Genomic DNA, 15817 nt, shown 5'->3' with positions numbered 1-15817 from the left:
GCTTTCCATCGCGGGGATGACCAAAGTTCCCAGGAGCATGTCGGAGGCGTAGCGAAGGCGGGACTTGGGCGTGCCTAACACATGGGTGTCCTCGACCCATAATGGAAAAAAAAGGGCGTCCCTGACGAACTCTTGGACAACTTTACCTAGTCCTTTTTTTCTTATGACCAAGCCACAAAAAGGTGCTCAAACTGACCAGATGACCACTGGAGGGAATCGGGGATGACCTTCCCTTACTCCCCCAGTGGTCACTAACCCCCTCCCACCCTCAAAAAACATTTTTTTAAAATATTTTTTGCCAGCCTCTATGCCAGCCTCAAATATCATACCCAGCTCCATGACAGCAGTACGCAGGTCCCCGGAGCAGTTTTAGTGGGTGCACTGCACTTCAGGCAGGCGGACCCAGACCCATCCCCCTTCCTACCTGTTACACTTGTGGTGGTAAACATGAGCCCTTCAAAACCCACCAGAAACCCACTGTACCCACAACTAGGTGCCCCCCTTCACCCATAAGGGCTATGGTAGTGGTGTACAGTTGTGGGGAGTGGGTTTTGGGGGGGCTTTTCCTGAAGTCCACTGCAGTGTCCCTTAGGGTGCCCGGTTGGTGTCCTGGCATGTCAGGGGGACCAGTGCACTACGAATGCTGGCTCCTCCCATGACCAAAGGGTTTGCATTTGGTCATTTCTGAGATGGGCATCCTTAGTTTCCATTATCGCCAAAAATCAGAAACGACCAAGTCTAAGGACGACCATCTCTAGGGACGACCTAAATGTTAAGATTTGGGTGTCCCTGACCGTATTATCGAAGCAAAAGATGGACGTCCTCAGGAAAACTTGGGCGCCCCTTTCGATTATGCCCTTCTTTGTCATCAGTGATCACGTTTATGATAACATATATTCATAAATATTTTTACACCCCACTGATATTTTCCATATTACGTAGCATATTTGTTCTGGAAAATGAGCAGTCTAGATGAACCTTGGGATCTTTATCATATAACATGCTTCTAAGTTTTACCTACTTGAACGTTATATTAAAAAAAGGTTAGATAGTTGTCCTTTCAAAAGTTACATGAACAATGCAGTCCACTAAGATCTATCTTCACTTAAAACCTTTTGCTCTGATAAAATCTGGCAAAAATTGCACGGCCCTGCATGATTTAAAATAACTCCCTTTCAGTTACAAGGAGCTTTATAAGAGGAGAGAATGCTCTGGAGGTCATGGTATTTGTCTCCACAGGGGCGGACCCAGGAATAACATCAAAAAATATTTCTTCCCTTAAAAGGAATGGCCTCCCAGTGTCGTTGGTGGGGACCCAAAAAGTAATGGAATTTATGAAAGGCTGGGATAAACACAGGGGATCTCTTATGGAGAAGAAGTGAAGGGAAAGCCAGTGATCAGCCGGGCCTGGGGTCTGGCACCAGGAGTGAAATTATTGGCCAGAATTGGTAGGCCTAAGTTTCTGTGTAACAAGTATATATATGTGCTTGAGTATTTGTTTGTACCCTTGGTGCTTTGTACAAATTATTTAACTCTTTAATCTTCCTCAGTGTTTGTACATAAATACAGTCAGTGAAATTAGAGCCAGAATAGCCTTGAATGATTTCCAGGCAGCAATGAAGACAAAAATAAAATGTTATCATTCATAAAGCTTTTAACGAGACAGTCATACCAAAACCACAGTCATAAATTGCTGTCTCTTCTCCAAATAAATTCAGTTGTATGTATCTATTGGGTCTTAAGCTCATACCAGCACACTGTCACACCAATCTATCTGTCTCTTTCACTGTTTGCAATTTTTGTTGAACCTCTGGCAATGAAGATAAACAAATCAAATTACAAAACATAGCAGAATAGATCATTTCAATGGGGGAAGAGGTGGGATTGAAACAGCCCCCGGATGAAATTCAGTAGGCGATAGTCAGTGTTTTTTTAAGCACTGTCGTCAGCTAGATTAGTCTTGGATAGTCAGTGCCAGGCTATGTGTGGGTACCCTGACCACTGGAGCTTAAGCGGGTTCTGACCGGTATTCAGCCAGAGCCTGCATAAGAAAGTTATGGGGGCCCCTGCTGAATACCAGCTGGTACTTACATAAGTTAAAAGCCCTCCCAATCTACCTCCAGGCCTCCCAAATAGCCCCCTCCCTCCTACCCCAGCCCGTGAGCATCAATGCTCCTCCTCTCCCCCTGAATGAAACCCCCACCCCTACTCCCTCAGGCCTACCTGTCTCCCTGGTGTTCCTAGTGGGGTCGTTGGGGGGCAGGAGTGACACCCCCTCGCTCCTGCCTCTTGCAGCTATACTTGCAGAATGGCTGCTCTGATCTATTGTGGCACCTAGTGGTACTTTCTAGACCTCAGGGTTGGAGGAAGGGGAGTTGATGCTCACAGGCTGGGGGGGGGGGGGCGGCTAGGAGGGAGGGGCTATTTGGGAGACTGGGAGGAAGATCAGGAGGGCGTTTAAACTCAAAAATAGGCGGGTCCTGTCTGATATTCAGTTCTGGGACCCGCATAGCTAAACGGATGAAGTTAGGACAGCTTTTGAGCTGTCCTAAATTCACCCACTAGCTATGCAGGTGCCGGCACTGAATATTTCTGGCACCCGCCTAACCCCCGGCTCCTGCCCAATACTGCGCCCAGGCTGCCCCTGGCCTGACCTGAGGGTCCTGCCCGCTTAAAACGCTTTGAATATCGGCCGACTTATTATACTAGCCTCCGATTAGGTCTCAAATGAATTTCAAGATTCCGTGCTTATTTTTCAAGATATTGCTCTGCAATATTATTTAGGAATATGTTCAACAATATGTCTCCACATGAATATTATGATGAAGTCAGGATCTCACTCTTCAAATTTGCTCTATTCAGGAACTGATGTTAGCTTCCACTTAGAAGGATACTTTTCCTGGTCACACAAGACCCCTTGTTTTGGAACTCATTGTCTGGAGGAATGACATTTGTAGATGACTTTTTGCGCTTCAGCTGGCAATTGAAAGCTGAGGGTGGTGGTTAATGGAATTCACTTGGAGGAAGGAAAGGTGAGTAGTGGGGTACCTCAAGGATCGGCGCTGGGACTGATTCTGTTCAATATATTTGTGAGCGACATTGCCGAATGGTCAGAATGTAAGATTTGCCTCTTTGCGGATGACACCAAAATTTCTAACCGAGTGGACACCCCAGAGGGAATGGAAATCATGAAAAAGGATCTGCAAAAGTTAGAAGAATGGTGTAATGTTTGGCAAAAGAAGTGCAGAGGAATGCAGTTAGGGAGTAGAAATCCAAGAGATATGTGCTTGGAGGTGAGAGGCTGATATGCACAGATATGGAGAGGGACCTTGGGGTGATAGTATCTGAGGATCTGAAGACGACAGAACAGTTGTGTGGCAAGGCAGTGGCCACAGGCAGAAGAAAGAAGCGTACGCTGGCCTGGCGGTAGTCTCATTCGGGCGCACACTGCATGCATGTAGAGCCTACCACGGCTTAGTAAAAGGGCCTCCGAGTGAGGGAGGTAATTCATTTTTTACCCTGTTTTCTTGTGCTTACAATAATCAGTGCAGGCCATTGTACAATGATGTGCTGATTGTGCTGTTGCATTATATCTCTGTATTTCACATCTATATATATAAAAGGCAACCCCAACGTTCTGAAGCCTCCACGGAAGTTGAGGCGCCCGAGATATCCGGTGTGCCCTGGAGTGTCTGCACCGCCCTCGCGTCAAAACGTCATGACGTCGAGGGCGGAGCTATAACACTCGAGGCCCGAAACCGAAACGCCACAGGCACGGCCACGGAGGCGCAGCAAACAAAAAAAAAAAACAAAACCCTACCCACACACAGCGACGCCAACACCGAACAAGGCAAGTAGCTCGGAGGGAGGGGGCCCCTTGCTAGCGCCCATTTCATTGCCCTCAGAAACGGACATTTATTCCTAGTGATTTATATCATTTGAGATAAAGCTGCTGACTCAATCTTCACAGCCTGTGTATCAAGCTGCAGACTTTCACTAAACCTATTCATAAATCACACACTTGACCTTTACATAATGATGCTCCTTATCTACTATCCTGAAGATTTACAGACTGAGTAGGTCTTTTGCATTCTGAAAATACTGAACGACTGACTGTTCTATCACTTCCCTGAGAATCATTTTGTCAAGATATAAACCTGGTCTTTTTCCATAGCAGGACGAAAAACTCCAAACAGATTTCTGGCCTCTGAGACTGCAGGCCAGATGCCGCAATTATGTTTAAGTTGCAGTTGAAGACTCTTTTATTTGGGCGCGCCTTTGGATCCTAATATCCAGAATTTTCAGTGGCTTTGCAGTGACAGCCAGAAAAAACATTTAAGAAACCATTTAAGACTTGTTTTCTTGAGCTAAGCTTTTGCGGCATAGCGGTAGGCAATCAGCAAGATATTGGGATGACTTTTTCTACTTTTAATTAAAATGTATCTGTAAATGTCAATGTTCTTCTGTATTAGAGTTCAGTTTTTACTTGTGATTTTGGGGGCAGTCTATTTATGTTATTGTCTGTTAGGTAATAAATATTGATTATAAATGTTTATTTTGTAATCTGCTTAGCTTAAGCGGAATATAAATAAAAATAACAGTTAACCATACTTCTCTATCTCCAGTTTCAAGGTAGTCTTATTATTAGGTTTCAATTTGCTGTTTCCAAGTTTACCTCATTTGTCGTATTTATGTTTATATACAGTGGGGGAAATAAGTATTTGATCCCTTGCTGATTTTGTAAGTTTGCCCACTGACAAAGACATGAGCAGCCCATAATTGAAGGGTAGGTTATTGGTAACAGTGAGAGATAGCACATCACAAATTAAATCCGGAAAATCACATTGTGGAAAGTATATGAATTTATTTGCATTCTGCAGAGGGAAATAAGTATTTGATCCCCCACCAACCAGTAAGAGATCTGGCCCCTACAGACCAGGTAGATGCTCCAAATCAACTCGTTACCTACATGACAGACAGCTGTCGGCAATGGTCACCTGTATGAAAGACACCTGTCCACAGACTCAGTGAATCAGTCAGACTCTAACCTCTACAAAATGGCCAAGAGCAAGGAGCTGTCTAAGGATGTCAGGGACAAGATCATACACCTGCACAAGGCTGGAATGGGCTACAAAACCATCAGTAAGACGCTGGGCGAGAAGGAGACAACTGTTGGTGCCATAGTAAGAAAATGGAAGAAGTACAAAATGACTGTCAATCGACAAAGATCTGGGGCTCCACGCAAAATCTCACCTCGTGGGGTATCCTTGATCATGAGGAAGGTTAGAAATCAGCCTACAACTACAAGGGGGGAACTTGTCAATGATCTCAAGGCAGCTGGGACCACTGTCACCACGAAAACCATTGGTAACACATTACGACATAACGGATTGCAATCCTGCAGTGCCCGCAAGGTCCCCCTGCTCCGGAAGGCACATGTGACGGCCCGTCTGAAGTTTGCCAGTGAACACCTGGATGATGCCGAGAGTGATTGGGAGAAGGTGCTGTGGTCAGATGAGACAAAAATTGAGCTCTTTGGCATGAACTCAACTCGCCGTGTTTGGAGGAAGAGAAATGCTGCCTATGACCCAAAGAACACCGTCCCCACTGTCAAGCATGGAGGTGGAAATGTTATGTTTTGGGGGTGTTTCTCCGCTAAGGGCACAGGACTACTTCACCGCATCAATGGGAGAATGGATGGGCCATGTACCGTACAATTCTGAGTGACAACCTCCTTCCCTCCGCCAGGGCCTTAAAAATGGGTCGTGGCTGGGTCTTCCAGCACGACAATGACCCAAAACATACAGCCAAGGCAACAAAGGAGTGGCTCAGGAAGAAGCACATTAGGGTCATGGAGTGGCCTAGCCAGTCACCAGACCTTAATCCCATTGAAAACTTATGGAGGGAGCTGAAGCTGCGAGTTGCCAAGCGACAGCCCAGAACTCTTAATGATTTAGAGATGATCTGCAAAGAGGAGTGGACCAAAATTCCTCCTGACATGTGTGCAAACCTCATCATCAACTACAGAAGACGTCTGACCGCTGTGCTTGCCAACAAGGGTTTTGCCACCAAGTATTAGGTCTTGTTTGCCAGAGGGATTAAATACTTATTTCCCTCTGCAGAATGCAAATAAATTCATATACTTTCCACAATGTGATTTTCCGGATTTAATTTGTGATGTGCTATCTCTCACTGTTACCAATAACCTACCCTTCAATTATGGGCTGCTCATGTCTTTGTCAGTGGGCAAACTTACAAAATCAGCAAGGGATCAAATACTTATTTCCCCCACTGTATGGTCAATTTACTATGGTTATGCTGTTAACAAATTTGTTTTACGTTAAACTGTACCTGCTGTACACTGCCTTGAATGAATCTCTTCATAAAGACAATTAATAAATCACAATAAATAAAATCAAGCTAAATAAAATAAAAAACCCTCTCGTGGAGACCTCCTGACTGGCCGGAGTTTCTAAACCGTAAAGTGACTGATGTCAAGTCAAATTCCCTTCCCTCCCCCACCTCAGATGGCCAATTTCATCCCTCAAGTATTGATTTTTTTTTTAAATTTCATGTGATTCGCTTTAGTTGGCCAATCAGTAGCATACAGTGATAATAAACATACAATCCATATTGTAAGCAAAAGCATAATCACTTACATAGGGTTACCATATGGCTCCAGAAAAAGGAGGACGGATTGAGCCAGCCGGGTTTTACTTCCATTGCTTAAAGCACTACACTTACAGTAACAAAAGCTTTGCTCTCACCAGTATCCGCCTCAGCATAAATATATCACTTTATATAGTTTTATACTATAAACAAAACGAGTGTCTCTTGCAGTGGCCTAGCCACGGGTAGGCCCAGGCCCACTCACTTTGGACTCAGGCCTACCTAGCAGCACAGTGGCGATGTGAATGTTGGGGATCTCCAAGACCTGGCAGTTGACTCCCAGTATCTCTTCCCCCAGGAGATGGGGGGGGGGGGTCACCTCTCCACTCCCCCAACCCCCCTACTCCAGTACCTTTAAATCATTTAGTTGTACGCCATCAGCGAGCAGCAACGCAGTCCATCTGTTTGCACCAGTCCGAGTCTCCCTCTAATGCAACTTCCTGTTTGCAGGACCAGGAAGTTGCATCAGAGGGAAGGCTCAGAGCTGGTGCAAGCAAGAAGAATGAGTTATTGCTCGCTGCTAGCGAAGACCTAAAAGATTAAAAGGTACCAGGGGGTGGGAGAAGTGGAGTTAAGTGACCCCCTATTGCCTAGGGGGGAGGGAGACATGCCAGGCAGCAGGGAAGGGTTGTCGTACCCACCCATTTTGGGCTCAGGCACGCCCAAAACTGAGTGTCTGACTACGCCCTTTGAATCCAATTCTGTTATATAAGCAGGTTTGTATCCCTCTAACCCACAAAGTCAAATCTTAACAAAATCAGAGACACTGCAGCTGCTGGAGTTTTTTTGAAATCTGTTTCTTTGGACAGCGTCTCCAAAGCAGCTACTTAATCCTTCTTTCATGCCTTCACTTCATACTACTTGCTTGGATCAATCCTCAGTCAAAGACATTGCATTTGATCAAGCATTGACTAACCTGCCTTTGTGAACAATGCAATTCTTGCATTATCATCTGATTTGGCTGCACCTCACCACTGGAGAAGTATCTATAAAATGAAGTCCACATGTGTGGCTGATTATATCCTGCATATGTTTTCTGTATACAACAAGTTTCAAGTTTATTTCAGACTTTCTATCCCGCCCATTAGATGAGCCATCTGGGCAGCTTACCATCTAAACGAAGAAAGAACAAAGTGGTGGAAGCGCAGTTAGACAGGATATGATAAAGGGGGATGGGGTGTGAATTACAAATGTGGATAGGAAAGCGAGGGGGGGCACACAAGGTGTGCGTCCATGAGGTCAGGACTTGCTCCCAAGGTATGCCAGAGAAGGCTAGCCAAAGGCACCTTGAAACAAAAGAGTCTTAAGGCCAGCTTTAAAATCATCCAGAGAAGGTTGGTGTCTTTATTTAGTGGGCAGTTTATTTCCTAATTCTGGCCTTGTACCCTAAAAGTAGGTACTACCAGGTGGTTTTGCTCTGCCGGTCTAAGCAATCTGCATTGATGATACGGTATGAGGTAGCGAGAGATATTTTGGTTCCCCAGAGGTGTGAATTTTGAAAACTAACAGAAGAATTTTATAGGTAATTAGATCAAAATATCTCAAATTGTCTAGAGTGCACTAACATATATCAAAAACTTGTGGATGCACTCCCATAGGGTGGAGCTATTAATGTTGGCGTTCTATATTAGTAGTCGCCATGTTCTGGACCAAGGTTCGCGATGGATAGAAAAGAAACAAATCTATTTGTTTTTGGATATTTCTCCTGATGAAGAACGCGAAACAGTGGGGTCCCTTGCTGTCGAGAAAATTAAGAAGACATTACGGCTGAGTATATAAACCGCTGTAGTAGTACCCACGCATATAAATTTCACTTCACAACCGGAACTATATGTGACTGAAAGACATGAACCAGGGCTGGAAACCGTTCATAATTGCTTTTGGTGGATTTGGCTACTCGAATTTTGAATTTTGAAGTGATAACATTTCTAAGCTTCAAGATAAGTGGTTTATTCCAACATTGAAAAATATTCTAATCAAGTAGTAATTTAATGAATGGTGGTTCTCTTTTGAATATCGTTTCAGTATACATTTTTAAGAGGATTATGAAGTGATTATACACATATTTTCTTTACTTCCATTTATTACTCTCTGTGGTGTAATGCACTCATAGTTATATTGATATTTGCACTAGATTACTAAAATACCCCTCTATCCGTTTTTTTATTCACAAGATCTTTTTCTCCCTTGAGTAGGGAGTTTTTTGTTACTTGTGGATGTTTTTTTCGGAAAGTAGGAGGAGCCCATGATACAGGCCAATTCAGTGGAGTCCTAATTAATGGTTCCCTGGGCTATTGAGGCTACTTTATAAAATATCCGGCATATTTCAAGATTGTGCAATTGTCCACAGATTGTATAGCAAGAGTGCATCCACATGTTTTTGATATAGGTAATTAGATGCAATAGAGATAGCCAGTTTGCACTTTTTAATTAAAAAATCTGTTTATTGAATATAACGTAAATACAAAAACAATTGTAAGAATACAGTCATATATTAATCAGACAAACAGTCCCTCTGACTTCCCTGAGAATTGCATTGTCCCTTGATCTACGGAACTAACTAAAGAGACTGCACAGGCCGCTCCATATATTAAGGGCCGCACATGCTCAGAACCTGACACAAGTTTTAAGCTGCATGAGGAATGTTCCATCCCAGCTCTGCGTAATGATGCCACCCATTTGTGTGTTTGACTAATTCTGCAAAAAGCACAGTTGCCAACCTGTAATCTTTCCAGCTCCCCCAATATTGCACTACTTCTTGAGCTCTGGAGCGAACTGAGGTGCTAAGGAGACTGATGTGCACAGGAAGAGCTTCACATACTCAAACCCTTACGTTTACTTCTGAGCTCTGGTGGCCGATGATCAAAAACCCTTTGCTGTTTAGAATAGCCGGGTGGATGGGGGGGGGGGGGGGGAAGAGGGGTCTGGAGGTCCACCAGACCTCCAGCCCTTTTGTGTTTGGTGGGTAGGGAGGTCCACCAGACCTCTAGGCCATTGTGTTTGGGGGGTGGGGGACCTGCAAGCATGCCAATGCATGCTGAACAGGGTCCTCCACATTCCTTCCCAATGCCTGGCAAACCCTAACACCAGCTCCGAGCTGGTGTAGGGTTTGCTGCAGAAGCAGCACCCTTGTTTGGCTTGCTGCCCACTGAGCATTGAGGAGGAATAGGTAACACCCCTTTTAGCATGCATTTGCATGCTCATTGCATTCAGAGCTGACGAGCTCGTTATTACATGCGATCCCATTGGGCAGCAGCAAATGCGGGTGCTAGTAGGGCACTAATGGCCTCTAGTGCCCACGTTTACTTTTGATTATCTGCCCATGGGAGAGCTGTTCCTTCCTGGTGGCATGTGATGACCTCACCCATTTGTGTGCCTGACTAATCCTGTTGTCTACGGAGAACTTCTGTTACAGGTTAGCAACTTTGTTATGAATGTACGCCAAGCAGCATCCTTAACATAAGGATGTTGTCTTCTGCTTCATTTTTATGAATGGTGGTATATCAAATAAATTTTAACCGTAACCATTTATTCAGAAAGGTGTATGGACTGCAACAGTTTATTTGCACCTTCCCTTGGGTTATCATATAGGAAAAGCTGTTAGGAGAACAGAATGTTTTAACTTGATAACTCTTTGGTCTTCCTTCAGTCTAACCAATTATGTAACTATTTAATTAAGGAGAAGTTTTATAATTCATTTAGCCTAGAAAATGATCTTCATTATCTAAACCTGTGTGCTTTCAGCTCCAATTGCAGGTAGTTTTCAAATCAGAAATATAGCAACAGGGTAGTAAACACTGACAAAACCTATAAAAAAAATATATAATCTTTACTGAAAGCTGACTGCTAGTGACCCCTACACCACTATCGGCCTTATTTTCGAAAGTGATGGGCGCCCGTATTTCGACCCAAATCGGGAGATGGGCGCCCATCTCGCAAAGGCGCCCAAATCGGTATAATCAAAAGCTGATTTTGAACATCTTCAACTGCACTCCGTCGCGGGAACGAACAAAGTTGACGGGGATGTGTCGGAGGCATGGTGAAGGCAGGACTGGGGCGTGTTTATCGGCCGAGGAGAGATGGGTGCCCTCGGCCGATAATCGAAAAAAGAAAGGCGTTTTTAGCGCAAATTTGGGTCACTTTCTTTGGACCTTTTTTTTTCATGAACAAGTCCCAAAAAAAGTGCCCTAAATGACCAGATGAACACCGGAAGGAATCGGGGATCACCACCCCTGACTCCCCCAGTGGTCACTAACCCCCTCCCACCAAAAAAAAACCCAACTTTAACAACTTTTTTTTCCAGCCTGTATGCCAGCCTCAAATGCCATACCCAGCTCCATCACAGCAGTATGCAGGTCCCTGGAGCAGTTGTTAGTGGGTGCAGTGGACTTCACCCAAGTGGACCCAGGCCCATCCCCCCCCCACCTGTTACACTTGTGGTGGTAAATGGGAGCCCTCCAAACCGCCCCCAAAACCCCCAGTACCCACATCTAGGTGCCCCTCTTCAGCCATAAGTGCTATGGTAATGGTGTAAAGTTGTGGGCAGTGGGTTTTTGGGGGGGATTTGAGGGGCTCAGCACCCAAAGGAAGGGAGCTATGAACTTGGGAGGTATTTTACTTTTTTTTTTATTGTTACAAGTGCCCCCTAGGGTGCCCGGTTGGTGTCCTGGCATGTGAGGGGGACCAGTGCACTACGAATCCTGGCCCCTCCCACGACCAAAGGCCTTGGATTGGTTCATTTTTGAGATGGGCGCCTTCGGTTTCCATTATCGCTGAAAAACGAAACCACCCAGCTCAAATCCGCACAACTCCGATGCATTTGCCGGGCACAAACCGTATTATCGAAAAAAAAAGATGGACGCCCATTTTTTTCGAAAATACGGTCTGTCCCGCCCCTTCACGTACCCGTTCTCAGACATAGATGCCCATGGAGATGGGCGTTCACGTTCAATTATGCCCCTCCACATATTTATTTATTGGGATTTATTTACTGCCTTTATGAAGAGATTCACCCAAGGCACTGTACAGCAGGTACAGTTTAACATAAAACTTACAATTTTGTTAACATCATAACAATAGTAAAATAACCAAGAATAAACATAAATACAATAAATGAGGTAAACTTGAAAACAGTAAATTGAAGCCTAATAATAGAACTACTGTGAAACAGTATCAAAAATATACACATTTAACAGCACTGGAATTCAAATACCAGAGATATAATACAATGTTAGCATAATACTAATGATTCACCTAATAAGCTTGCATTAGAACATTCAACTAAGGTAGATATGATGGTCAACATTTTCTACAATATGGCTTACCATATAACTGCGGGACCAAGAGCCTTTGAGGAGGTGACTTTTGACTGCCGATTGTGCATAACTTGGTTCCCTGAGCATTCAGCTTCAGTTAACAAGGTTTCTATCTTGTTACATATTGACAGACACATGATTTTTTCATAGACCATTTAAAAGGCTGCGAAGACTCCTGAGGCAGGCCAGTTGGCCGAAACATGGCCGTGTCGAGTCTTTTTTGAAATACATAATTGATTTGGACTTTTCGTGTCTTTTGAACTACACAATATAAATCAGGACCTTTTACATCGTCCACAGACCATATTCTTGTGTCATCTTCGCTATGTTCTTTGTGATTTTGAGTGTGCAAAGACTGGTGTTCTTCTATGTTTACATTGATAAAATTACCCTTCCCAGACAGAACCAAGGTGTTCCCGATGATGCATTTACATACCAACTTTTGAAAATTCAGCTGCATTCACCTAAACTAACCCAGAACATTTGTGTGTAAGTGTATAAATTATTATTATTATTATTTGTTACATTTGTATCCCATATTTTCCCACATATTTGCAGGCTCAATGTGGCTCACATAATACCGTGAAGGCATTCGCCAAATCCGGTATGGTATAGGTACAAAATGTTGTATTGGGATAGGGAAGATAAGATTCAATCAAGTTGGGTTGAGGTAAAAGAGTTCATTAATGTCCAATATGATCTTTAATAGTGAAGTGTCCCAGGGGTAGTGGAAAATTTGCTGAAGCCTTTGTGCATGCTTTTTACACATCCTCTTGGTTCTAACATTATCCCTTTATGTCTCTTCCCCTTTATCTTTTCTTCCTTATTGCCTATTTATACAAAGTACAAATGTTATTCCTGACTCTTTGCAGACGTCTTAAAAAATGAGCAGTGTTAGTGGAGAGAGCCCTCGTTCAAGTGACTCTGAAGAGGAAGAGAAACCACTCTTTCCCATAGCTCCCACATTTAATATTGAAGAAGAGTGGCCCAGGAATGTATCAGAAAGCCCGGCACTTCAGTATTTGGATGAGGTATGTAGTATAACATTTTGCAGGAAATAGTGTATACAATGCTATCAGCAGAAAAAGAGTTCTTTAGCAATGTTGTGGTTGTCATGTCTCCTGAAAAGGCCATGGGTAAAATCACAGGCTCTCACCTTCTATTAATTGTGCATGAAATTATTTACAGCATTACATTTACTTATTTAGCAAAAGCTGGATCAAAGGTTTTTATGTATGCATTAAGGGGCCTTTTGATATAAAACAGGCAGATTTAGATAATATTTTCTATAAACCACCTCCATCTATTTCGAGATATATATATATATAATACTAGTAAAAAAGGCCCGTTTCTGAAGGCAAGGAAACGGGCTCTAGGCAGGCAATTCCTCCCCCCCCCCCCCCAGACTGCCGAAAACCACCCCCCACCACCGTTGTGTACTACCTGTGCTGATGGGGGACCAAAACCCCCGTCAGCTGAAGTGTTGCTGTGCCCTTCGCGTTCCTTTCTCATCTTCTCTGGAAGTTCCTCTGCGTGCATCTGACGTCAGACGCACACAAGACGCACGCAGAGGAACTTCCAGAGAAGATGAGGAAGGAACGCGAAGTGCACAACAACACTTCGGCTGTCGGGGGTTTGGGTCCCCCGTCTGCACAGGTAGTACACAACGGCGGCGGGGGCGGTTTTCGGCAGTCCGGGGGGAGGCGACAGGTTTGCGGAGGAGGGGGCCGTAGCGCGGGGGGTGACAGATGATTCCGAGGCAGGGGGAGGAGTATCCTCCCCTTGCCTTGGAATCAGCTGTCATGACATCAGTGACGTCAGTGGTGTCTGCCTAGCAGACCACCTCCAGCCTAGGGAGCCACGTTCCCAGGCACAGAACGTTGGAGATGAGAATTATTATATAGGATAATATATATATATATATATATATATATGCAAGGCCAATATTCAGCCTGCAGGAGACAGCCCGCCTAAGTGCCGTGATCGGATCCGTCCTTGGATATTCAGTGCTGGGCTGTTTCTGCTAACCAGCATAGAATATCTTGGGGAGGGTATGGCCGGCTCAAACTTAACCGGCAATATCAATATTCAGTGCTGGCTGAGTAATTTTATAGCAGCCAAAGACAGAACTACTATTTAGGCAGTCTGATTTGGCTGCTAAGCTTAGCCAGTCAGCGCTGTAACCGGGGCGGACCGCCCCCCCCCCCCCCCTAGGAATGCCACTGAAAATACCACACAAATGTTAACACACAGACAGTACCAGAAGGCACTAACAAGTCCACTACTCTACAACGGGAACAGGGTATTATCATAGGTTCTTAATAATACAGGATTGGAAAAAAATAAACACCTAGAAAAACCACATGAGAAGAAAGCCCCGTGGGGAAAAAACCAGGTGATTCACAAAAAACCATTCCCAAAGCTAGGGAACAATGGAAAATCCATAACAAAGTGTCAAAAAAGTCTTGGAAAAACGCCCTACCCCCAAAAAATTCTGTTTATTGTAAAGAGACTGAAACAAATAAGAAATAACTACTGTCATAAGCACTCAAGAGAACAGCTGCGACAATCTATGCAATCACTTCCAAAAACTATATTTGCACTTAGCTGCTGGAGGTCCATATCTAGAGAAAATTCACAGCTCTTATCAATGCAGCTCAATAAGCAGGATCCCTGATGAAACAGTCCATCTTCACGTGTATCCACCAACCAATTGTTGCAAACAGTCACATCATAACGGGAAGCGTCCTCAGGCCAGACAGAAAAATATCTTACGTTCAGTCCACAAATGTCATGACATCCTTCAACAAGAGCGCCTTGTTTCGCTCAGAAAATGCTGCTTCAGGAAGGAGCCAAGACCATTGCTTAGCGCATAAATCACCAAGACTAGCGTAAATCACTTCACTTCAAAATGGCTTTGAGGGGTTAGTATCTTGCCTTATTAAATGCAGGAAATAACCCTTCCCAGCTTGAGCCACCATATTCCCTGAAAAGCTGTTTACCTAAAGGCCTTCAGATTCTGAGTTTTACACCAGCAGCGTTCAAGATGGCGCAGCTGGCATTTCAAGAGACGAAAGCCATGGGTGGGATTGACCATATCGAAGAGTAACCTTTTGAACAGGGGCAGCCTTATCAAAAGCTGTAATTTGCTCATGAAGTGCTAAGGAATGGAAATCCAAGGGGAAAGGATCATAATGAGAAACAAAAGTCTTCATCTAGATCCCTAATTTTCCTGAATGCCTTTTGTTGTAAGTGCTGGGGGAAGAGAGAAAATGAAAGAAGGTTAAGGAGTGAATTCCAGAAATAATAGAAGAGCCATCCAGCAGCTAAGTAGAGTGAGTGGGAACGGGTATTTGCTGAAATAAACCTCTGTCAGATAAAATACCAACAAAATCACGGGTAACCTGATTTCCTGTTTTTTTTCTCCCCACTTTTAAACAAAATCTAAATTCTGGCATCATTTTTAACGCTGGTCTGTCTGTAGTTCAGGGCCATGTGGTTGTATAAGTTTCATCTGTGTAAACAAAACAGTCTGGACAACTCCCTCCTTCCCTGGCCATCAGATCAGTGCTGCCTTTTTAGATGTGTGGAAAAGAGTTGAAGAAAAGTGACAGATGAGCAGTGTTGTTTTGTTTTTTTTACAATATTTTCTGATAAAATTAAAAACTGTTTTTCCCATTTGAAGACTGTGAAAACATAAGAATTTTCATGAGTGAAAAAAGAAAGCCAATCTGTCCAATAAGGCTTATTTTTTTGGCAGTGGTACCCATTTCCCAGTGGGCTGACATGTAACTGGCAGTTAAATAGCCCCAGTGTTTTTCCTTCAATCTTCT

The 15817-nt window shown here is 43.9% G+C and overlaps 1 protein-coding gene across 1 annotated transcript in view; it reads left to right on the top strand.

Annotated features, from left to right (window-relative positions):
- Window positions 1-15817, top strand: part of CCDC146 (coiled-coil domain containing 146) — a 221081-nt gene that overhangs the window by 10954 nt on the left and 194310 nt on the right. The window contains exon 2 of the mRNA XM_030216395.1: window positions 12857-13015. Coding sequence (XP_030072255.1) covers window positions 12869-13015 — 147 coding nt within the window. The 5' untranslated portion in view covers window positions 12857-12868. The remainder of the gene's footprint in view (window positions 1-12856; window positions 13016-15817) is intronic.

This window comes from Microcaecilia unicolor, chromosome 10 (genome assembly GCF_901765095.1).
Source record: "Microcaecilia unicolor chromosome 10, aMicUni1.1, whole genome shotgun sequence".
Taxonomy (NCBI): Eukaryota; Metazoa; Chordata; class Amphibia; order Gymnophiona; family Siphonopidae; genus Microcaecilia; species Microcaecilia unicolor.
Note: the sequence above shows the minus strand (reverse complement) of the source record. Positions and strands in the feature narration are given on the sequence as shown.